Source organism: Hyaena hyaena, unplaced genomic scaffold (genome assembly GCF_003009895.1).
Source record: "Hyaena hyaena isolate Hyena2069 unplaced genomic scaffold, ASM300989v1 scaffold_137, whole genome shotgun sequence".
NCBI lineage: Eukaryota > Metazoa > Chordata > Mammalia > Carnivora > Hyaenidae > Hyaena > Hyaena hyaena.
Genome location: NW_024080769.1, coordinates 2,278,972 through 2,303,251, shown reverse-complemented (window position 1 = coordinate 2,303,251; position 24,280 = coordinate 2,278,972). Strand labels below are relative to the sequence as shown.

General features: G+C 51.8%; 2 protein-coding genes across 7 annotated transcripts in view; both read right to left on the bottom strand.

Annotated features, from left to right (window-relative positions):
• Window positions 1-216: 216 nt before the first annotated feature.
• On the bottom strand, window positions 217-12,104 carry MAN2C1 (mannosidase alpha class 2C member 1). 4 transcript variants are annotated; one of them, XM_039238202.1, is made up of 26 exons: window positions 11,964-12,102; window positions 11,577-11,702; window positions 10,779-10,902; window positions 9,505-9,575; window positions 7,567-7,744; window positions 7,063-7,252; window positions 5,908-6,014; window positions 5,620-5,730; window positions 5,139-5,231; window positions 4,899-5,015; window positions 4,640-4,735; window positions 4,394-4,539; window positions 3,940-4,063; window positions 3,469-3,590; window positions 3,276-3,361; window positions 2,991-3,146; window positions 2,693-2,803; window positions 2,448-2,580; window positions 2,084-2,188; window positions 1,822-1,978; window positions 1,585-1,728; window positions 1,156-1,265; window positions 993-1,072; window positions 750-898; window positions 538-647; window positions 217-458 (listed from the first exon to the last, which is right to left on the bottom strand). In XM_039238202.1, exons 1-26 carry the CDS (start codon window positions 12,062-12,064, stop codon window positions 332-334), a joined length of 3,174 nt encoding a protein of 1,057 aa, XP_039094133.1. In that variant the 5' UTR covers window positions 12,065-12,102; the 3' UTR covers window positions 217-331. The 4 variants fall into 4 exon arrangements, with proteins under 4 accessions (XP_039094133.1, XP_039094130.1, XP_039094131.1 ...); XM_039238199.1 differs by having other exon boundaries at window positions 2,448-2,542; window positions 2,693-2,790; XM_039238200.1 differs by lacking the exons at window positions 217-458; window positions 538-647; window positions 750-898; window positions 993-1,072 and adding an exon at window positions 1,337-1,400 and having other exon boundaries at window positions 1,179-1,265; window positions 2,448-2,542; window positions 2,693-2,790; window positions 11,964-12,104.
• A 2,041-nt stretch (window positions 12,105-14,145) lies between these two features.
• Window positions 14,146-24,280, bottom strand: part of SIN3A (SIN3 transcription regulator family member A) — a 71,479-nt gene continuing 61,344 nt past the window's right edge. For all 3 annotated transcript variants that reach the window (XM_039238205.1, XM_039238203.1, XM_039238204.1), the window contains exons 20-21: window positions 18,229-18,436; window positions 14,146-15,473 (exon numbers count right to left, since the gene is read on the bottom strand). In XM_039238205.1, coding sequence (XP_039094136.1) covers window positions 15,243-15,473; window positions 18,229-18,436 — 439 coding nt within the window. In that variant the 3' untranslated portion in view covers window positions 14,146-15,242. The remainder of the gene's footprint in view (window positions 15,474-18,228; window positions 18,437-24,280) is intronic.

The following is a 24,280-nucleotide window of genomic DNA, read 5'->3' as shown; positions in this document are numbered from 1 at the left end:
CCTGGCTTCCTCCCCAGGGGAGGAACTTCTAATCACTGTGGTCACTTATATCCGAAATCTCTTGGGGGGGGGGGTGGCGGGGAGGCTGCCACCCAGACTCTGCATAGACAGATAAGCTTAGATCTTGCCCTTGCACCCGGATGCCTGGGGGAAAGACCTTCTCCCGTCGAAGTCTGGGGATAGGCCCTGCGGGGAGTGAGCAGTCCACTAGCAGGATTCCTGAGTCAAGGTTTATTGTTGAAGAGGAGACTGAGCCTGGCTTCAGGCTAGGGAGGCGGAAGTGAGCCCCCCCCCCCAAGCCTTACAGAAACAAAACCCCACCCTCAGAGGCTCAGTTTGCCGGGGGTTGCAGCACCAGCAACAGGGACTGCACTTGGAAAGGAGAAAAGGTGAGCTTCAGGCGGTCGTCCTGAAAGGGCAGGTGGCCAGCAGGGTCGCGCCGCTCCAGGAGGTCGCAGCTGGAGAACAGGAGGAGTCACGAGGTCCCCGCGAGGGCAGGACTCCCACCCCCCACCGCCACCCCACGCCCCGACTCACAGGACGGCCTCCTGAACCGGCAGCGATGTGTGCAGCCAGCAGTCAACGTGGCTGCCGTGGGCCTCATACAGCCGGAGGACCAGCGTGCGGCCCTGGGGGCTGGTCTCTGCCTGCGGGGGGGGGGGGGGGGGGGGGGGGGGAGGCGGGCGGTAGGCGGGGCCGAGGGTGGACCCAGCCGGGGACCCCGCCCCCGGCGCCACCCGGCCCCTTGCCTGTTTGACGGTCTCCAGCACGACCGCGGGCGAGGACACTGAGAAGGCGCTCCAGGTGGCAGCGGGCGCCGGGCCCGGGGCAGGCAGCGCCAACAGGGGGAAGTTGAGGCTGTAGGCAGCACGGATAATGCCAGCGTCCTGGAAGGAGCCTGGAAACGGGGGTACGGGCGTGGGCGTGCTGGCCTTTTCCTCACCGGCCGCTTCCGGAAACCGGCTTAGAGGCGTCCCGGCCGCAGCCCTCACCCTTGTGCGGCATCAGCGCGTAGGTGAACTCGTGGCGTCCCATGTCAGCGGTGGCGTCGGGGGCCTTGGGTGCCCGCAGGCTGGGGTGGGAAGGTTGGGTGTGGGCCGGGCCGGAGAGCGCCCACGCCTCCCCCCACCCCCGCCCCGGCGGCACCCCACTCACAGCGAGAGGCTGAGGACGCTGCCCCGGACTGACGCGCCATACTTGCAGTCGTTGAGCAGAGCCAACCCGAAGCCGTGCTCCGACAGATCCACCCAGCGGTGGGCCCACACCTGCACGACAGAGCTCCTGTCACTGCCGTGAGGGCCGCCCTGGGGCCACGGGGCTGAATTCCAGCTCTCACCTCAGGAGACCCTGGGCGCACCACCCAGCCTGTCCCGGACTCAGTCCCTCATCTGTGAAATAGGCTTAATAGAATTTCCCCACCAATCGCGCGTGAGTGTCAAACTAAACAAAGCATTTAGCACAACGCCCAGCACAGGGTAGGAGCCAGCAAGTCTTGATCACCACCCTCCTCCTGACCCCACACCACACAACCAGTGTCTCCCCAGCCAGGCACTATCCAGACCCGCGCCCCACCCCATGTCAGACCTCAAATCGAGCCCAGTCCCAGGAGGTGTTGTGGTGGGTGGGCCGCTGCAGATGCCCGAACTGGACCTCATAGGTGGCCTGGGGGCTCCGCACCCGGGCGGGGAACTCCACCTTCAGGAACTTGTGGGCCTCGTGCCAGTGCACCTGGGGTGGGAGGCCAGACGCACGCAGGCCTGGGAGGCTGCCCCCTCACCAGCCACCCCCCGGGGGGACGCCCACCACGCTGGCCTCTGCTACCTCAGTGTGGAAGCGGACATAGGGGCAGCCAACGTCCAGCACGACTTCCTGGCTGAGCCGACTGTTGGGGCTGATCTGCAGCAGGAACCAGGCACTGCCCCGCATGCCGCCCTCGGTGCCCACCGCCAGGGTCCCTGCCTGGCCCAGCACTGGCTTCCTGTGGGACGCAGTGGCAGAGCTGAGCCCGGAGGGTGGGGGTGGGGGTGGGGGGGCGGGGGCTGATGGAGGGGGCGCCGCATCCCCGGGCCTGCCCATGCCGTACCGTGTCTCCAAATGGTAGTCCATGACGTCCCAGGCGTCCCAGTACAGGGGGACATCATCAAACAGCACAAACTGATTCCCCACGGTGCCCTCAGCAATGGCTTCCCTAGAAGGACACAGGGATATGTGCTTTAGGACTTTATGACCTTGATCTCTCCAGCTGCTTAAGGTGGGGTGGGGCCGGGGAGAGTAGGCCCAAAGGACAAGGGGATTCCTAGCCCAGCCTCCCTGCTTCACGTGTAGCTTCCAGTCCAGGCCTACTGAGGGGCTGCCGTGGGTGGGGCTGGGTGGGGCCAGGGGACAGAGGGCACGCGGTCTGGGATCCACTTGTAAGGCACTGGAAGAGGGCAATGAGGAGTGGGCACCTGCCGGAGGCCACCAGCACCAGGGACGTCAGGCAGCCAGTTGGATCTAGCCTCACACGGATGATGCCATTGTCCAGAGTCACAGAGCCGTCGGTCTTGGTGGGAAGGGTCCTTGAGGCTGAGTCTGCAGGGGCTTCCCACAACCAACAGCACCCCCAGCCTGGCCCACCTCACCACTTGCTCCAGGCCAGGGAGCTCAGCATCCCCATATTAGGGACGGCCCAGGAGGCCCAGCCCACACTCACCTCTTGCACCACACACACGGGCTGCTGGGGCAGTGGGGGCTGCAGTGAGGTGGGGGCAGGAGCAGGAGCATAGCCCATGCTGGGCACTGTCACCAGGGCTGGGGGTGAGGCCTAGGTGTCAGGGCAGCCTCCCTGCCTTTCCAGGAGCCTTGCTCAGGGAAGCGGGGGGCCCGACACTTCTACTGCTGGTCTCCAGCCTGGGGCACCCCAGGGCAGCCACCCCCGGGCAGCGTCCCCACCTCTGAGTCGGGCCTCGGCCCCTCGTGCTGCAGCGGCAGTCTCTCTCCCCAGCGCATACCTAGGCCGTGCGCCCCGCCGGGCCGGGGCAGGGCCAGCACTTCAGTGCGCCTCCAAGGCAGCGTGTTGACAATGAGGAGGCCCTCAGGACCTGGCTCCCCGGCGCACAGGGCGGCGGCTGCCGTGCTGAGCAGCGTGCTGCCACGGGCACGGATGTCTGAGGAGAGACTGGCTGGTCAGGGGTGGGCAGTGGGTCTGGGATGACCCCTGAGTATCCCTCGGAACCTCCTCTGGGCTCCGCCCTCGGCATCGGGGATAGCAGCGGAGGGGAGGTCATCAGCCTCACCTTCATAGTGGCCCATGGCTTCCTCTGCCACCAGCTCGATGCAGCTGCCAGTCACCACATCATGGAACTGGTTCAGGAGCAGGAGCCTGCAGGAGCCAAGGGCAGGGATGGGGAAGGCCGGGCAGGGGGGGCCACAGGGGTGTCCGGGAGGAGGTCAGCTTAGTGGCAGGGGGTGGAAGGCGGCCACGCTGACCTCCAGAGGTCCTGCAGCTGGGCTGCCGGGTACAGGAACTGGGCGCTGCGGGCCACGGCCAGGCTGCTGAGCAGCTCCACGTCATGCAGGATCCGCTCACACTCGCGGTTCCCCTTCTTGATCTGAGCAGGGTTGTGGGGGCTCTGTCCCAGGATGCCTTCCAAGCCCTCCCCTGCCTAGAACCTGAGGCTCCCCGCCCTGGGGCCTTCTGGATCAAGCTCTTGTGGCTGACCTGCCCCGCGTGCCTTCATCCTCTCCCCTCACCCACACTCGCCCCTCTTCAGGGACACCCAGCCCCGTCTCTCCAGGCCCCCGGCCCACTCAGCTCTGGTACTTCTCTCCCTCTTGCACCTCCCTGGAACACAGACCTCTTTCCCCAGGTCTGGACAGGGCTCTGTCCCCTGCTTCCTCCTCTAACCCTCTGCAGACCCAGGGCACACCCCCTGCGGGGCTCAGTGACCAGCTCCTGACCTGGCCATGGGTGGTGTAGGTGCCATTATGTAGCTCCAGGAAGAGCTCCCCGACCCATGTGCACAGCTGCCCTGCATCGCTCTCCAGTGCTGCGAAGAGCCTCCCCGGAGAAGACAGCTGCACCCTGAGGAAGACCACAGCCTGGGTCTCCCAGCCTCGGGGCTGCCACGTGGCTCACTCTTCTTCCATGCCGGAGTGGATGAGAGATCCAGCCCCAACGGAACGGAGCCACCCCCAGAGAGCTCCCTGTCCGCGAAAAGCCTGGATGTGCCAGGAGGGTCCTCTCTCTGGTAGATTTAAGCCCCTTCCCACTATTAGCTTTTTCCCCACCCCACCCCCAGGGTGGGCTCTGGGAAGGGCCAGTGGTCCCGGACTGGAGCAAGATAAGGCCCAGCGGAGGAATTGAATCCGATGTTTGAGCGGAAAGCAGGGCTGCCCGAGGGCCCGGTCCGACCTGGGCAGCCCGTCTGTATTGTGCAGCCGCTTCAAGCGGTCCACCATGGTTTGGGTGGGGCCGCCACCCCCATCCCCAAAGCCGAAGAGGAAGGCACTGTGGTTGGTCCGCCCCTTGTCCCTGTTTTTGACCACGGTCTTCAGCACCTGGTCAGGTGGGGACAAGTCAACATGGGTCAGATTAGAACAGGACACCCAGCCCTCCTCAGCCTCCCCCACCCACCTCGGCCACTAGGTGCCCCCTTACCTCCTCCACACTGCCCTGCATCCCATACGAGTCGCCAGGTGGGAAGTGGGCCAGCACGCGGGAGCCATCCAGCCCCTCCCAGAAGAAAGTATGGTGCTGCGGGTAGGGATGGGAGAGCGGCCGGAGTCAGGGCATTCCAGCCCTGTCCTACCTGCTGGGTAACCCTGGGGAGGCACAGCCTCTCTGGGTGGGAGGTGGGTGGTCTCTCCAGGGCCCCTTAATGAGGGAGAGATGAATGGGCCAGGTGGGGTCCACTCACCGGGAAGGAGTTCACCAAGTTCCAGCTTAGTTTCTGGGTCAGGAAGTGCCTGATGCCACAGCCGCGCATGATCTGGGGGAGCTGAGCCGAGTAGCCAAACGTGTCTGGCAGCCAGAACTGCGGGGAAGGGGGCCTCTGGCACTGGGCAACCAGGGCTCTTGGCGGAACAGTTCCAGCCTCAGCCTCTCAAGGTCAAGCTCCAACCCCATCTGCCCGCAGGTGCGGCAGCTCCCGGCCTACCTCGGAGCACATTTTCCCAAACTCCTGCAGGAAGAAGTTCTGGCCCTGGAGGAACTGCCTCACCATGGCCTCTCCGCTGGGAAGGTTCCCATCCTGGTAGCAAGTGAAGACAGAGGTGGCCAGTGTCAAAATAGATGGGGAGGAGGCAGAAGATCGGGCCACCCCCACCCACGCGTAGGAGAAGCCAGGACTCTGACACAGGGGTTACAGCCAGTGCCCAGAGGCTCCATCTCCTCGCGTCAGGCCCAAGTGTCTACCTGCTGGAGGGAAGTATCCAGGGCGGGGTCACGAAGACAGCCTGTCCCAGTACTTGAGACCCTCCTCCACCTTGGGGTCCCTGGGCCTTGGGATTCCACGGACTACCAAGTGCTGCCAGAGGGGGTATGAAGGGCATGCAGAAAGCCACCCGCCGGCAAAGCCACATGGGGAAGGCTAGTGTAACAGTGTGGCCTGAGGCGGACGGGGTGCGGATGGTACTTACCATCTCCACCCAGGTGCCCCCCACAGGCACAAACTGCCCACGGCAGGCAAACTCCTGGAGCCGGGCGTGCAGGCCAGGGTAGTGGCTCTTTACCCAGTCGAGCTGCTGCGCCTGTGGGCAGATGGGGCCAGAGCTGGTCAGAAGTGACAAGGACCCCACCCAGGCCTGAGTGTCTGGAGCCACAGGGCAGCTGAAGGGGATGGAAGAGTCCTCCTGCTCAGAAGCCCTTGGAACCTCACCCCTGGACCTGCTGGGCCCCTGGTGCCCCCGCATGATAGTCCCTCTGACCTGGGAGCAGGCAAAGATGAACTCAGGGTTCTGCTCCATGAGCTGCACAGCCGTCACCCAGCTCCGGGCACATTTTCGCACAGTCTCCTTGAAGGGCCACAACCAGGCTGGATGGGAAGGGGGCGGGGGTGGAGGGAGGGCAGCCAGGTCCCCAACTCCTCACAGACCTGCAGCCTCATCCCTGCCCGCTGCACCACACCAGGACCCGCCCGCGCCTCCAGGGGCCTGTCCCCCTGCCACGTGAGGCCCCTTTCCCTGCAAGGCCCTGTGGCACCCCTCCTGAGCTCTCATTTCAAAACAAGCCTGCAAAGTGGTGGTGGGGGATGTGGAAAGGAGGCTGTCAGCTTTACAGGTCGGGAAATGGAGGCCCCACACCCTGGAATAGCCTTGCTCTGAGGCTGAGACACCCCCCACCCCTGAAAAGATCCTATAAAAGGTGGCAGGGTGTTAACACATTGATGGATATCCCAGAACAGGGGCACAGCACCCCGAGACGGACCTGCTTGGGCCGGCTGTCCTATGGGAAGCCCTCCAGCCTCCTGGCCTCCGGGCCTCAGATCCATCCTTACCAGCCCAGAACCCCCACACTCCACTACAAACCTTGGCACAGCAGAGAAAGCCCTTGCTCAGAAATGTTAGCTGCATCAGAATCAGTACCCTGAGGAGCTTGTAAAAATGTAGCTTTCCCATAAGCCTCACAGACGCTGCAAACTCATCAAGTTCAAAGCTGACCTTGTGATGCCCCTAGAAGCCCGCTACTATGCTCGATCCCCCATCTTATTTACTTCTACATCAGTCCTCTCTGAGGACTTGGACACTCTTGTCAAACTTACTCATTCTCAGTTCCAAAATCACTTCCTCCAGGAAGCCCCTCTTGAGTCCTCCTGACCTCCCTCCATTATGGCCCCAGCTCTGTCTGCCGATTTTACAGTCACCAGTCTCTATAATCCTACCTCCCATTATCTAGCAGGGGGCCACATGGGACATCAGATTTTGTTGAAAGAAGAAATGAAGCCACAAAGCACAGTCTTCTGACCCCATTTTACAAATGGGGAAAACTGAGGTCCAAGAGGGGCAAGAGCTTGCTGGGGATGACACAGGGCTTCCAGGGCCCAGCCAGGGCTTTTCCCTCCGCCTGGCCAGCGCCCGCCCTACCTGTATCGATGTGACAGTGCCCCACGGCATGGATGGTATGTTGGCTTTCTCCTCCACGTTGGCCAAAGAACCTGGAGGCCAGGGCCTGCGCACCTGGGAAGGTGTCTGGCCGGGCGGGGTCACACATGTTCACCATCTGGTTGGCTGTGTACAGGGCCTGGAAGCTGCGCTGGCTGTCCTCCCCAAGGCCCTGCCACAGAGCTGTCCTTTAATCCCAGTCTCAAGCAGGCTGAGTCCCCATAGTCAGGCCCTGGCTGGCCTCTCAGTGGCTCTCAGCAAAGCTCCTCCTGACCTCTGACCCTTTGCTCCTTCTGGTTCCCCCTGCTTAGCACTGATCCCTCCTTCCCTTTACATGGGGAAATCCTTTCAATACTCAAGCAGGCAGAAACACCCTCACTAATCTGGATGCCCCAACTCCCAACTATCAGACGCAAGAAACAGCCTGCTCCTGGGGGCTGGGAAGGGCTCTAGAGTGACTGGGAGGGAGGTAGGGGTGTCGATTACCTTGGCGATGCCCAGCAGCAGCTCCAGATCCACTAGGAGCCTGTAGACGTCCCGACAGAACACAGCCAGCTCAGCCCGGCTCACCTGGAACATCTTCTCCGGGTCAGGGGCTGCGATCATGGTTCCCTTCCCGGCCCCCAGGAGCCCGTTGCAGGCTACTTCCACATAGAGGGTCAGGCTACAAATGTGGAGAGGCAGCTTCAGGCCAAGGAGCTAGCAGACCCTGGGCACCTGGGGCACCAGAACCACGGGGGCATCCAGCAGACCTCTCCCTGTTCGCCTCCGGGGTCCACCACCCAGAAGATTGCACAGTATCTGAGGTGAGAGGGTCATGTTCTGCTGATGAGGGCCCTGCCTTGGGCAGGGACAATGAGTAGTCAAGTTTGGAACTGTGTGGATCACGCTGCTGCTTAGCCTTTTATTTCCACTGCCACAGCTGTCTACAATACACTGCCTTGGTCTCAGAATCCTCTTTGCCTGTTGAGGGGCGCCTGGGTGGCTTAGTCGGTTAAGCGTCCGACTTTCACTTAGGTCATGATCTCGCGGTTCGTGGGTTCGAGCCTCACGTCGGGCTCTGTGCTGACTGCCAGCTCAGAGCCTGGAGCCTATTTCAGAGTCTGTGTCTCCCTCTCTCTCTGACCCTCCCCTGCTCACACTGTCTCTCTCTCTCTCTCCTAGAAAAAAAAAAAAAATTAAAAAAAAAAAAAAAGAATCCTCTTTGCCTGTTGAAACCGTTTGGATCCTCCAGGTCTAATCCTTCAGAGCAAAGAGGCAGCCGCCAACGTGGGATGGAGCTGTTCTTCAGAGCAGCACAGTGGTCTGTGTTGCTGGTTCTCCTTAGACTTCAGTGAGCAAACATGACCTCCTTGGGGGAAGCCTTCCCTAATCCACCACCCCCTCCTAAGTCTGGGACAACTTTCCCATACTGAGCTCCTGGTATTTGCATTCAGGGCCGCCATTGGTTTTGTAATTATGTAAGTATCTGGGAGTCCCCCTTGCTGTCAAGGACCAAAGTACTCGCTATCTCCGTCCTACTATATATGGAAGCATCAGATACGGTGCTTGGTAAATATTAGAGGGGCACCTGGGTGGCTCAGTCGGTTAAGCGTCCAACTCTTGTTTTTGGCTCAGGTCATGATCTCACAGTTCGTCAGTTTGAGCCCCGTGTCCGACTCTGCGCTGACAGCACCCCGCTTGGGATTCTCTCCCCCTCTCTCCCTGTCCTTCCCCATCGGACACATGTGCATGCGCATGCTCTCTCTCAAAATAAATGAACTTATGAAAAATACAAAATAAATAAAAATAGGGGCACCTGGGTGGCTCAGTCTGTTTAAGCGTCCAATTTTGGCTCAGGTCATGATCTCTAGGTTTGTGGGTTAGAGCCCCGGGTCAGGCTCTGTGTTGACAGCTCAGAGCCTAGAGCCTGCTTGGGATTCTGTCTCCCTTTTTCTCTGCCCCTCCCCCGCTCACCTTCTGTCTCTCAAAAATAAATAAACATAAAAAAATATAAATATTAGAAAATACAATAATATTATGTTAGAGTTTTTAATGGTGTCATAAAGTGCCCAAATAATAATATGGGATGAAAAAAATCAGGATGCAAAATATCAAAGAAATACAACCTGAACTAGTAAGAACTCCGCTTGAATGAGTTCCTGGGGTGAACACTGAAATGTTAATAATGGTCATCTCTAGGTGATGGGATAATGGGAGTCATTTACTTCTCTGTGCTTTTCTGTATTTACCACAAGAAGGCAGATATTACCTTTCTAGGCAGGGAAAAAATCCTATTCTTCATAAACGAACTGTGAGATTTGAGGATGCCTGTGTTGGCAGTGGGCGTTTCTGGGCATGAGAAACGCTGGACCTCAGCTCCCCCTCACCCACCGGTGCCCCTCACCCACACCAGGGTCAGCTAGAGCACCGGGACTCACTCACCTCCGGGGGTCTCCTTCTTCCAGCCTGTCGGTCAGGACATAGCTGGTCTTCTCCCCCTCTTTGGTCAAACCCTGATGGGGAGTGAAGTGAGAAAGGCAGGGCGTGAGGCTTTTGAACAGTTCAGGTGAAGTTTAAGCTGAGGGAGGCCAGTCCTCTCTTGTCTCGGCCCCAGCCCTGGCTCCTCTCTCCCATGCGAGGCCAGGAGTGACAAATCGGGGACCCCCGGCAGCCGGGGAGCTGGAGGGCCGTGAGCACAAATGGCACCTGTTTACCAGCAGAAAAGCCCCAGGTCTTATGGGGAGGGTCCTGGGCAAGTGCCAGGATGTCTGGGTATGGCTTCTGGCAGCCTCTGTGCCACTGAGTAAGTATCTGAAGGGGAACTCTGTGAAGTCAGATGCAGAGGCTGCCTCATTCCTCGCTATTACCGCCCACCCCCCATCCCGCCGTGGTCAGCACAGGGCCTGGCCCAGGGAGGGCACTCAGGAGAGGGAGGGAGGGGTTTGCCATCTTTCCATACAGAAGGAACGACATTCCTAACCTGAGACAGGAAGGTAGTATAATTGGAATAGAGGCTGAGCAAACGAACTGACCTCTATATGTCTCAGTTTCTTTATCTGTAAATGGGCATAAAGACCCACCACATAGGACTGTAAAAATTAAACCTGATATGAGTGGATGCATAAACAAGACAATATCTGGGGAACTGGGGATGGTGTGATAGGGAGAGATCCATTACTTCCATGGAAGAGGACTTGCATTTATGCTTTATACCATCCAGAACCGTTTGAAAGTCCCCCACACTTCCATGGAAGAGGACTTGCATTTATACTTTATACCATCCAGAACCGTTTGAAAGTCCCCCACACCCCACCCCGTGAGTATATGCTACATATAATAAAAACTAGTTTATGAAAAACCAAAAGGCGTTATGGTCTGCAAGCCACCAGTCTCAGCACCTGGAGCCTAGTAGAGGGTTAATAAATGGATCTGCCATATTTATTATTATTGTACTTGATTAGCAGCTATATTCAGCCCAGAATGGGAAGGTGGCCAGTCAGTGGCAGCCGTTGGTTTAGCATTAATTATGTTAAGGACCCAAAGCCATCCACTCAGCTTCCAATATGAGAGGGACCACATTCGCTGGGGCCCAAGCGGCAAGTACTCCAGTCCTGAAATCCTGATACCACCCTGCAGGCAGAGCCACTAAGCTTTTGGATTCTTCACAGACCAGGGCTGAGATGGGACTATGCCCATCCCTAGGGCAGGGCTCCTACCTGGACAGGTTCTCCATCTCGCCACACCAGGCCTTCTCCGTCACTTTCCCAACGGAGGTGAACTTCCTGACCCACCCACGCCTCCGGGATGGTCAGCTCCACCCGAAACCAGCAGGTCCACCATCTGCAAGACAGCCATTGAGACGGGCCTGGGGGTAGAAGCCCTGTCCTTTGGCCATACTTCCTCCGATTAAGGGTCAGCAGGGACTGGAGACTTTCTCCAAGCATCTGCAGCGTCACAAGGTAGTCAGCTTTGATCCACAAGAAAGGAGCAACAAGGTGAGGGGGGAAAAGGGTAGAGAAGTCAGGGGGCTGTGATCCCTGCTAGAGTGACTTTCCTTTTTTTTTTTTTTTTTTAAATGTTTACTTATTTTGGGGAAGGAGAGAGACAGAGGTGATCAGGGCAGAGAGAGAAGGAGACCCAGAATCCGAAGCAAGCTCCAGGCTCTGAGCTAGCTGTCAGCACAGAGCCCAACGCGGGGCTCGAACTCACGAACTGTGAGATCACGACCTGTGAGATCACGACCTGTGAGATCACGACCTGAGCCGAAGTCTGACGCTTAATCGACCGAGCCACCCAGGCGCCCCTAGGTACTGGGAGGAGGGAGGGGTGAAAGATGAAAACTCTCCCACGGAAACTGAGGGACCAGGGAGCTGTTTCCAGCAGAGGGTGCTGCTTCTCCCCAAGAGGCTGTCTAGGACCGAGAGCCGCAACGTAGGTGTGGCCCTTAGAGGAGGGGAGCGACAGGGGAGGGGGGCTGCCCGCTGGCCCCGCCCTGTTCCCCGGGCGTTACCCACGTGGGTCCGAAGCTGTCGCCGATCTGCGCGGGGCGGAACTCCTGCTGTACCGCCTCCTGGTAGGGTAGCCTCTCGGGCGTCTGGAAGCTGGAGAGCGCGGCCACCGGGCAGCTGTCCCCGAAGAGCCTGGGCGGCGGAGGGACGGGTGGGCGCGGGCTCGACTCCGCCCCTTTCCGCCCGCGGGCCAGTCGGCAGAGGGGAACGCGCGTTCCCTCGACCAGCCGCCGAGAAGGCCGCCCCCACAGCACAGCGTCTCCCGACCCCTCCTGCCCGGGCCCTGCCCGGGCCCTGTCCGGTCCGCGGCGGGCACTTTGTCCCTCCGCCCCGGTGGGAAGGCTGAGGCGTGCGGCCGCGGCCGGCCGGCGCCCTGGGCGGGAGGAACCCCACCTGCCGCGGAGGTTACAGTCGGTGAAGTAGAGCGGCGACACGAATTTCTCCACCCGCTCCAGCGTGGTGCGCCAGTGCTTCAGGGCTGGCGCCGCCGCCATCGCCGCGCACCCACTCCTCTCCCCGGAAGGCCCCCGTCGCTGCCGGCGCGGCCCGCGCTCGGGAACCAAAGGTTCCGGGGTAGAAGGGCGCCTGCCAGCCCCGGCAGCTTTTCTTGGAACACTGGCGGCTCTCGGAAGTCCTGCTACAGTGAACCGTGAACGAGCAGCTGAAAGCGCGGAGCCGGCTTCCAGAGTCTCTCCTTTATCTCGTCTTAACTGGCAGGCCAATGGGCAGATCCCTAAATAAAACGGCAAATTTGACGCCGCTTAGATTCCCCGAAAGAACCGAGACAGAGACCGGGGACTTTAGGCACGACGGGCTGGAGCCTCGGCTGTGGCACACGCAGGGCACTCGGGCTCAGAAACAGCAAGCGAACTGGCTAGCCCGACTTCTGGCTCTGGCTGTCTCGAAAACCTGTTTTCTGTCCGTTTAACATGTGAAGAGCCAGGAGCCAGGGCCGGTGCTTTGACGCTAATCGGCAGGCCGACAGACTTAAATAGGGAGGGCTTTGCACCCCAAAAACCTGAGCTTCCTCTCCTACATATTTTGTGTATAGAGCTGTCAGTTACCACCAGAAACCCTGGGAATGTTTTGATGTAAGATGGCAGGTTAAGGCATTCAAAATCCTAATTGCAGAATGTATTTCACCACACGACTGGAGAGTTCAGAAAAGCCATAATGGCAGAAACACCTCCAGTTTCATCTTTACCCTAGTAGCCCACTGGTATATTTTCTTCTAGGATTGCCAGGCCGTGCTTGTGAGACCATTCCTAAGAAAAATTATATACACACTAGCCCTGATATTTTTTTTTAATGGAAATACTGACCAAGTTCACATTTCAAGTGCAGATCACAGGGAAAGGGGACTAGGTACAGAATACCAAACGTGATTTAAAATAAAAATAACTCACTGCTACAACACAGGCTGGGTTTAGAGGGTGTTCAACTTTCAAAAGGCGGGACGGATAAACATGGGGCTTGTGAAAACCCTGGCTGCGGGTAAAGCTCTTCTTCTTTTGGTTGTACTGGTGGGTTACGTTTTCTCCTGAACTGGACCTGAAACCGTATCCTGACCTGCAAGCAGGTACTCTGGACATAGCAGTACAGGGTCAGCAACAGCTGGGGCTGCCCCTGGTCAGACCCCACCAATTTCTTCCATAATTCCAGGTTAACACAATCTTCCTTGAGTGAGCAGAGGGCGAGAGGCTATTGCTGGAAAAACCTGGAAGATCTTTCCCCTCAATCAATAATGTATGTGCCTCCAGGTCTGGCACTGGCCCAGCTCCACCCTAGAATCTCCCAGAAGGCTCTTTGACCACCCACTACACTTACTGGTTCACAGTCTCCTGTTAACCTCTGCAGCCAGTAAGTCTAAAATCAGAGATGTCTATGCCAAGTGTTTTTCAAAGTTCAGAAGCCAAAAAATTGTAGTTGTTGTTGGTGGTGTTGGGGGGTTTTAATTAAGCAAACAAGACCACACAAAACTTGTTGGTTACTTTAAGACTAGGGTAATGGTTGATGGAGGAAAAGCTACCAGACTACTGAGAGGGGTTCACAAACTCCAGGCTGAAGACATATAAAAATCCTAATCAGTTTATCTGGTCTGCCAGTCTAAATTCATGGAATTATATATAATATATAATTATATAATTTATATATAATATATAAAATTCCATTTGCAATTGCTAATAATATAGCAAATTTCTCTCTCCCAGCCCCACTTATACCTTGTACACATTCCTTTTAAACACTGGTTTGGTATTTAAGTTGTTCACCATTTCCCATTAAGGATAAGAAAAAAACATACAGAGAAATGCGAACAGCTGGACAACTTGCCCAGATATAAAATATTTCCAAACAGCTGAAATAAGGGGGAAAACATGTACTAAAAGAATGAAGTATCCATCCTATTTGAAAAATTCGGAATACTCGGATTTGGGATAAGTGCAATGAATCGCTAACTACTTAAAGCAAATCCTCGTTTGTGTCGAGGATAAGGAACTGAAGCCCAGATCCCTACTCCACAATAGTTCTCTGGTGAGGACAAGGGACTTGGGTTGAGAGTTCATTCCTTAAGTAAGAACCAAGCTTTATTTATTTACAAAAAAAATAAAATAAAAAGGAAAAAAAGAAAGAAAAAGAAAAAAGTTGGGGCAAGGGGGAAGACAAGTTTTACACAAAATACTACAACGGTAACTCCCTTTGGTAAAAAGTGTAATAAATGTCGTGTACATCTGTTCATAGGTACTAAATCTGAAGCCACATAGAACTATGGTACACAAGAAGCTAAAGCAGTTATGCTAGCACATCAAAGCATATTTCTTTTAATAAAAAATCGACAGTATGTACATTATTTACAAAAAAAAAACCAAGTTAAAATTTGTGTGTGTGTGTGTGTGTGTGTGTATGTGTGTGTGTGAGAGAGAGTAAAGCTGGTGGATGGCACTAGGGTAGACTAGTAAAGAAGCAGGTACAAAACAGTTCCACGGGAGCTAAAAAGGACGACGGATTTGAACTTGCTGAGGTGGAGAACCAGAGGAGAGAGTAGAGGGCGGGCAGCAAGGGATTCGTCAGGAAAACCCCACGAGATGATCAGTCCTGAAGCCAGACTGCAGGGCCCAGATAAAATCTAATGGGTGATCTAGATGTGCTCGAGTGACCAGGGGGGTTAAAAAAAAAAAAAAAAAATCAAATCCAGTTCGTTTGTTTTCTTCCTTCTGGGGGGAGAGGAGAGGAGCAGTGACCATCAGAGTTACAATCCATCCGAGCGGTGAGTCCTTCCCCGGTCTGTCAGTGCATGCCCATCCAGTCAAGGTGTGAACAGCATCTGGCTCCTTCATTGAAGGTCCGGCCCCAGGAGACTCCAGTCTTCGCTCTGCTGGTGTGTGCAAGCAAGCTGCGTGTCTCTGTGCTTGCGTGGATTTCCTTCCCCTCAGGGGCAGGGTAACAGCCCAGGCCCCTTGGGGAAAGTTCCAGCTCTGGCTTCGTAAGGTATCCACGTTCCTCGTATGTAGCCCACTTGGTGCCAGGTTGTACCAGCCACACACTGATCAGGTGGCCATGTCCCAGAGAGGCCCAGTGAGGCTTGAAAGGCATCTTCCTTGTTTCTTCAGTGTGCGGGAGTGCGAGTAATCCCCACACACACCCCCCCTCAAGTTGTCTGCCCTGGCTCTGCAGTTACGGGGCTTTGAACACTGTGCCGTACTTGACACGGTACTTGTTAATGCTCACAAAGTGCAGGGTCTCTGTGTCACAGGTGGTGGTACAGGGCACCAGGCCCTCCAGCCCCTCACCCATGAGCCACTTGCTGGTCTCTGCTGCCATTTCACGGGGCACGTGCTCCTTGGTCCATTTATCTACCCAGGCCTGGAACCTCTGATGTAGCCGCTTGCTTACACGCTCATGGGACTGCAAAACAGAACAAGGGAAAAAAACATGAACTCAGAGCAAAACAAACCTCTTCAAATACAAAGCCTAATTTTTTTCTAAAGTAGCAGAGGAAAAGGTGTGGGGTCAAGCCCTGACTGGTTGGTCAGCAGTCTCTGTTTATAAAGAAGAAAATTGAAAGAGACTAAGAACATGGAGTATATACAGAGTTGGAATTCATAAAGCCCCTAAAGAAATGCCAACATGGGGGCTGAAGAGAACTAGCTCTGCACTTCTCACTTTTAGCATTCACTAGTATCAACTAGGGGACCTGATAAAAACACAGATTTCCTCATTTCTATCACTCTGCATTAAAAAAAATATATTTAGGGGCGCCTGGGTGGCTTAGTCGGTTAAGCGTCCGACTTTCGCTTAGGTCATGATCTCGCGGTTCGTGGGTTCGAGCCTCACGTCGGGCTCTGTGCTGACTGCCAGCTCAGATCTGGCCTGGAGCCCATTTCAGAGTCTGTATCTCCTTCTCTCTCTGACCCTCCCCTGCTCAGGCTGTCTCTCTCTCTCTCTCTCCTAGAAATAAATAAAAATATTAAAAAATATATATATACATATATATATATTTAGAGGGCGCATGAGCAGGGGAGCAGTTGAGAGAGGAAGAGAGAATCCCAAACAAGCTCCGTGCTGTCAGCGCAGAGCCTGATGCAGGGCTGGTTCTCATGATCAAGAGTTAGGATAAGCATCCAAATTTGGCTCTGGTTAGGGTGTTATGGTTCACAAGTTTGAGCCTTGCATCGGGCTCTGTGTGGATACTTCAGAGCCTAGAGCCTGCTTCGGAGTCTCCCTCTCTCTCTCTGTCCCTCCCTAACTTACATTCTCTCTCAAAGACAAATAAACAAAGCCACATAACTGCCTGAGGCACCCAAGTGCACCCCCATTCTTAAGCTAGCATCGCAGACACTTCTAGTGTACCCCGAATGAGACACCGTGAGTTGCGTCATTAGGTCATTCTGGCAGGGTGGCTGCCCACTTCTAAGTAAAACAGTGCAGGGCAAAGGGCTTAAAACCCACTTTCTCTTCAGGGTATTACCCCATCTGCCCAGCGGGACAAGGGGACAAGCAGATCTTTAGGGGAGATTTATGCTTTTACCCACCCATCTAGCAAATATTTATGGGAGCCTATGTGCAAGGCAGAGTAGGGGATACAAAGATGAATCAGGTGTTACTTAGCTCCCCAAATAACCTGCATCAAACACACAGCATCATGAGAGAAGTCCCTTAAACCACCCACCCAACATTCTCCCGCCTGAATAATCTGTATGTAGTCCTTTCAAACACAACCAGTTCAAAGGCGCCTGGGCGGCTCAGTCGGTTAAGCATCGGACTCTTGGTTTCAGCTCAGGTCATGGTCTTGCAGTGAGACTGAGCCCCACGTTGGGGCTGACAGCACACAGTCTGCTTGGGATTCTTTCTCTCCCTCTCTCTCTGTCCCTCCTCTGTTCTCTCTCTCACAAAATACATTTCCTTTCTCTTACCAACTCACGTCCAATCATGACCACACCCTGACAGTTATATCTCCAAACTGATTTAATTCTTACAATTCCACTGCCGCTTGATAGCCCAGGTCACCGTCACATCTCATTTGGACAAGAGCAATCGTCTGAGCAGTCTCTGCCTTTCCAGCATCATGCCTCAAGTTGCCCCCACTGTCCTCACAGCAGTTCAAGCCATCTTTGTCAACAATGTCCCGAGGAACAACAAAATCCCAGCCATGGTCTATGAGACCAGTCATGACGTCTCAAGCATGGCATGCTCCCTACGGCTCAAGCCACATTGATGCGTCTAGTTTCTCAAATATGCCGAGGCCTTTCCTCCCTCCCAGCGTTGCATTTGCTTGTTTCCTTTGCCTAGAAGCTACCAACACCCGACTCTTTCCCAGGCTGGATCCCTGTCATTGTTCAGGCCTCTAGCGTTACCTCTTCAGAGAGGTCTCCCTCAATAAAAACAGGGCCTGCGTGCCAGTTACCCGCCATCACTTCTTCCAGTTTACTTCTCTGATCATGCGTATACGCTCTCCTCCTTGGTTATGTCCCAGGGCCTGGCACAATACCCACTGCACAACTGCACCAGGCAGCTTTCACAACTGAGACAGCATGTGAAAACGACAGAATTCACACAAGCAGCACCATGTGAAAACTAAATGCTGGGAGCAGCTTCATTTCACTGAGGTGCCACCAGCTGTTTTGGTCTGAACTGCAAATCACTGTGTTCAAGTCCTCACCCCAGTATCTGAGAATATGACTTTACTGAGAAACAAAGTTGTTGCAGATGGAATTAGTTAAGATAAGGTCACACTACAGTAGGGTGAACGCATAGTCCAGGATGACTGGCACCCTTTAAAAAGGATAAACTGGGGCACCAGGGTGGCTCAGTTGGTTGAGTGTCTGACTCGATTTCTGCTCGTCATGATCCCAGAGTTGTGGGATCAAGCCCCATGTCCACGCTCAGCATGGAACCTACTTGGAATTCTCTCTCTCTCTCTCTCTCTCTCTCTCTCTCTCTCTCCCTCTCTCCCGAGCTCACACTCTAAAACACTTCACTGACTGAGCCACCCAGGTGCCCCCTGACATCTTTAACAGACTAATATACCTGCTTACTAAACATTTCTCAAACCCGCAAGGTGGTTTTCATAAAGGGAAAGAAACAATCTGAAGCCTCTGGGGTTGGCCTGGGCCTGGCTGCGGAAGGAGGGGTGTGGAGAACGTCAGTTACTGGTTCTTACCTGATGAGCCCGCAGCAAGGCAGTTCTCCGATACATATAGTCCTCTGACTTGATCACGTACACCATCTTGTAGGAATTCAACTTGAATCTACACTCCAGTTTATCCAGGCTATCCACATTCTCCATGGTTTTCTTGCTGTTTCCTTCCTTGCCTTCTTTTTCCTGCTGCTCTCGACCACGCTGACATTTCCGGATCCGCCTTAGATTCCTACAGTGCAGAGAAGCCATGCCGGATGAGAGCTCATAGAGACGCAGATTCCCAGAAATCCCCTCAGAGGGTTTTTCCTTATCATATATCGTATATGTGCCTTCATAGCACTTGCCTGGATTTTACATATAATGTCCAATGGTTTCATTGTAAAAAAAAAAAAAAAAAAGTTCAAATGCAGAGATACGTAGAATAAAAAGTAGGAATCTTTAACCATCACCTACCCCTGATTTTCCAAATCCCATGTGCCTTGGCTGAGATAGCCACTGACAGAAGTTTTGATTTAAAACCTCCTAGGTCTCTCTGAATAATAACATATGTAATCACTCGCTACAGTTGTTTTGGGATTTGTTTTTTAAGACAAAACATGACCATACGATAAATATTTTATCACTTAAAAAAATTTTTTTTAAACATTTATTTATTTTTGAGACAGAGACAGAGCACGAGCTGGGGAGGAGCAGAGAGAGAGGGAGACACAGAATCCGAAGAGGCTCCAGGCTCTGAGCTGTCAGCACAGAGCCCGACGCGGGGCTCGAACCCACAAACCGCGAGATCATGACCTGAGCTGAAGTTGGATGCTTAACCGACTGAGCCACCCAGGCGTCCCAATATTTTATCATTCTCAACTTTTCACTTAATGTGAAGTTCTTTTCATTTCACCACACAAAGATCTGTCACATTCTCTTGAACGCTGCAGAGAACATGCCTTAATGTAACCATACTTTAATAAGAATCAACAGGGCTCCTCATTTGAACCACGGACCAAAGAAAATTATTTGAATGCCTGTTTTTTCACTCCCCCCAAAGACAGTACATAATTCCCGCCATTCTACATTCATAGTTAAGAAGACAATTCACATCAGCGGATGCCTTGGCAGGTATTTAGTGCTGGATTCTCTCCGCCAGTAAGCAGAGAAAGACTGTCAGCTAGACGGTTCTATTGTTTCCAATACTATGCTATGAGAACCACTGTTTCAGTGAGCATCTTGGTATACATGTATCTCTGCAGGATGGCAGTTCTCCGAGCCAAGGACCCTTGCGGGCTCCAAGACACTTTTCAGGAGGTCTAGGAGATCAAAACTATTTTCATAACACTACTAAAATGTACTAAGACTGAAATACGTATACAAAACATTTTTTTCCTAGGGCGCCTGGGTAGCTCAGGCAGTGAGGCATCCAACTCTTGATTTTGGCTCAAGTCAGGATCTCACAGGTGTGAGACTGAGCCCCACGTTGGGCTCCACCCTCGTCACGGAGCCTGCTTAAGATTCTCTCTATCCCTCTCCCTCTCTCAAAAAGATGAAACTTTCCCCCCGTGTTAACATTTGCACTGGCAGTACAAAAGGTAACAGTGAATAAAAATGCTAGTGGCACCAAACTGTCTTTAGAAATCTTTGTGTTCTCCTCTGGCCATGCTCTGGCAGTTGCAAGAATCCCAATATGCTGTGCGATAAAATGGGAACTACACACAAAGCAGCCTAGTATGCCAAAGCACAACGGGATTCTCACAGACAAGCACGTGAGCCCTGCTCGAGTGGCAAATGGATCACTATTTTTACCTGAAAGAACAATGGACCAGCCAGCCTGGAGTCTATGCTAGTTATTTTCTCAAAAAATGTACAATGAAGTCTGGTACTTCCAAGAAAACAACTGAATATGTTTGTTGCCCATGATAAGGTTTAACCTTTCAAGTAACACTTTAAATTTGGGGAAACTCACATTGGCCACTGCAAGCTGACAGTTTTCTACTACTTAAAATCATGCATGAAAAAAGATTCGTTCAAGGTACAAGGTAAACCAAATGATTCTGGCCTAACTGGATGAAAAACTCACTGATGATGATTTGATACTGCAACTAACCTTTAAGAGACTACCACGTGGAAGAGTTTTGAGGTCATGTCAAAGAATATCCACAATTATCTGAAAACCTATGAAAACACTCCTTTTTCCAGCTATGTATTTGAGTAAGGCCACATTTTCTTCACAGACTTCAACAAACAACAAGTTGCAACAGATTGAATATAAAAGCAGAGAGGAGAAACCAGCTGTTTTTCTATTAAATCAGACATGAAACAGATTTGGAAAAATGTAAAGCAATGCCACTATTTTCACTAATTTTTGTTTTAAAATAGCTTTTCATTAAAATATATTTTTAATTTTCAAAAATTTTTATTTATTTTTGAGAGAGAGAGTGAGCAAGCAAGTGAGCTTGAGATGAGTGGGGGAAGGGCAGAGAGAAAGGGAGACACAGAATCCAAAGCAGGCTCCAGGCTCCGAGCTATCAGCACAGAGTGACACAGGGATTGAACCCACAAACTGTGAGATCATGACCTGAATCGAAGTTGGACACTCAATGGACTGAGCCACCCAGTTGTCCCATCATTAAGATATTATTTATGATAATATATAATGGATTTAGTATTTTTCAAGTAACAAATATTTCTGTTCTAATGTCTTTTAAAAATTTGGCTGAGCTGGTGAGAAATACATGGTATGTTTATTGTACTATTTCATAAACATGGAAACTAAGTCTGTCTTGTTGAAGAGTGTCCTGGCACAGAACAGGTGCTTGAAGTCTGCTGAAATGATTGAATCAAGGAATGGAAGAGCCCTTCTGCTCACACCCTTTTCCATGTTCTGTTCAGGACTAAGTCTAATAACAGATCTTCCTGAACTTAGGGGCTACATCCAGATAAGAAGCTGAAAATACTGTAAGCCAAAAATGCATTTTATAAACCTAACCTACTAAACATCATAGCTTAGCCTAGCCCACTTTAAAGTGCTCAGAACACCTACCTTAGCCTACATTTGGGCAAGATCATGTAACACAAAGCCTATTTTATAATAAAGTGTTACACAGCTCATGTAGTTTATTGACTACTGCGTGGAAAATGACAACAGGGGCGCCTGGGTGGCTCAGTTGGTTGAGTGTCTGACTTCGGCTCAGGTCATGATCTCACTGTTCTTGAGTTTGAGCTCCATATTGGGCTCTCTGCTGTCAGCACAGAGCCCTCTTTACATCCTCTGTCTCCCTCTGTCTCTTCCTCTCTCCCATTCATGTTCTCTCTTTCAAAAGTGAATAAACATTAAAAAGAAAGAAAGAAAATGAAAACAAAGTGGTTGTATGGGTACAAAATGGTTGTAAGTGTATCAGTTCTGGACCCTCCTAACCATGAGGCTGACCGGGAGCTGCGGCCCCTGCCCAGCATCGTGAGAGGGTCATACCACAGATCACTAGGCTGGGAGAAGACCCAAATTTAAAATTTAAAGTATGGTTTCTGCTGAGTATGTACTCTTTCACAACATTGTAAAGTCCGATCATTTAAGACAAACTATGGTAAGTCAGGGATCGTCTGTATTGAGATAATATGTTTCTGGAAATATAAGACAGGAGATTTCAGTTCCGAGCTTTTGAGAAGGAACAGAGTCACTCTACTAGAGCGAAACCTCTTTTCTACTTCTGAAACTCCTCAGAAAGAAGACCAACAATATGCTGTGCCCATAAACAGGGAGATTTTTAAAATTCTGGAATGAACGCAGCAGGCCTAAGACTGTTACCTTTTTTGAGTTTTTTCCCCTCTCATTACCAAAAGAGAGCTTTATTTTCTTATTACTTTTCATACTCAGTCCTGGTACAGGTAACATACAGTGTCAGATCAGTTGCAGGTGTACTGCAAACCAATAGTTCACTGTTTGCGAACTCATCATGCACAGCACATCACTAACAGTGACTCAACAATGTCACAGAACACCCTGTGCTCATTATAACAAGGGTGCTCCTTAATCCCCACCACCTGTTTCACACCCCACCCCACCCCGCCCCACTCTATACTTTAGAGTTTATTTCTTGGTTTGTCTTTTTTCCCTTTGCTCATTTGTTTCTTAAATTCCACATATAAGTGAAATCCTATGGTGTCTTTTTCTGAATGGCGTGCTTCACTTAGCATAATCCTCTCTAGCTCCATCCATGTCACTGCAAATGGCAGGATTCCGTTCTTTCTTATGGCTAAATAATATTCCGTTGTTGTGGAAACCAACTTGACAATAAACTATTTGTAAAAAAATAAAGAGACAATACATAGACCCCCCCCTAAAAAAAAATTCCATTGTACATTTTTATCACATCTTTTCTTTATCCATTCATTTATCAATGGGCAATTGGGCTGCTTCCATATCCCAGGTCTTATAAATAATGCTGCAATAAACAGGGCTGCATGCACTCCTCTGATTTAGTGTTTTTTGTATTCTTTGGGTAAATATCTAGTAGTGCAATGACTGGATTGTAAGGTAGTTCTATTTTTAACTTTTAGAGGAACCTCCACAGTTTTCCACAGTGCCTGCACCAGTTTGCATTCCTATCTACACTGCACGAAGTTTCTTTTTCCTTCACTTCCTCACCAACACCTATGGTTTCATGTGTTGTTGATTTTAGCCATTCTGACAGGTGTGAGGAGATTCATCATTGTAGTTTTAATGTGCATTTCGATGATGATGAATGATGTGATGTTGAGCATCTTTTCATGTGTCTGTTGGCCTTCTGTATGTCTTCTCTGGAGAAATGTCTATTCACGTCTTCTGCTCACTTTTTAACTGGATTATTTGCGGCTTTTTTTTTTTTTTTTTTTTTTAAATTTTGAGAGAGAGAGCATGTGGCATGCAAACAGAAGAGAGGCAGACAGAATCCCAAGCAGGCTCCACACTATCAGTGCAGAGCCTGACATGGGTCTTGATCTCACAAACTGAGAGATCACAATCCGAGCCCCTCTCAAAAGTTGGATGTTTAACCGACTGAGCCACTCAGGCATCCCTGGATTATCTGGGTTTTTTTAGATGATGAGTTATGCAAGTTCCTTATATACTTTGGATACTAACACTATCAGATATGTCCTTTGCAAATATCTTCTCCCATTCTGTAGGTTGCCTTTTGGTTTTATGGGTTATTTTCTTCACAATGCAGAAACTTATTTTGGTGTAGTCCCAATAGTTTTTTGTTGTTTTTTTTAATTTCCCTTGCCTCATGAAACATCTAGGAAAATGTTGCTACGGCCCATGTCAGAGAATTTACTGCCTGTGCTCTCTTATAGGATTTTTATGGTTTCAGGTCTCAGGGTTAGGTCTGAAATCCATTTCAAATTTATTTTTGTATATGGTGTAAGAAAGTGGTCCAGCTCTGTGGCGCCTGGGTGGCTCAGTCGGTTGAGTGTCTTCGGCTCAGGTCATGATCTCACAGTTTGTGGGTTCGAGCCCCACGTTGGGCTCTGTGCTGACAGTTCAGAGCCTCAAGCCTGCTTCTGATTCTGTGTGTCCCTCTCTCTCTGCCCCTCCCCTGCTCATGATCTTTCTCCGTCTCTCAAAAATAAATGTTAAAAAAAAAAAAGTGGTCCAGTTTCATTCTTTTTCATGTTACTGTCCAGCTTTCTCAACACCATTTGTTGAAGACACTGTGTTTTTCCCATTTAATCATGAGTTTATTACTGGACTTTCTGTTTTGTCCCATTGGTCTGTTTGTCTATTTTTGTGCTGGCACGATACTATTTTGATGCCTATAGCTTTGTAATAGAACTTGAAGTCTGGAATTGTGAGGCCTCTAGCTTTGCTTTTCTTTTTCAAAATTGCTTTGGCTGCTTGGGTCTTTTGTGATTCTGTACAAATCTTAGGAGTTTTTGTTCTAGTTCTGTGAAAACTGATGGCAGTAGTTTTATAGAGGTTGCATAAAATCTGTATACAGACTGCTGTAGTGTAGACATTTTCACAATTATTTGTTCTTCCAATCCATGAGCATGGATTATCTTTCCATATCTTTGTGTCTTCTTCAATTTCTTTCATCAGTGTTTTATAGTT

Coding starts and splice junctions, on each gene's coding strand:
- MAN2C1 (XM_039238202.1), bottom strand. CDS start 12,064: ATGGCGGCGGCGCCAGCCCTGAAGCACTGGCGCACCACGCTGGAGCGG. Junction 10,903..11,576: donor GGCGACAGCTTCGGACCCAC/GTGGGTAACGCC, acceptor GCTGTCTTGCAG/ATGGTGGACCTGCTGGTTTC. Junction 1,979..2,083: donor GACTACCATTTGGAGACACG/GTACGGCATGGG, acceptor TGCGTCCCACAG/GAAGCCAGTGCTGGGCCAGG.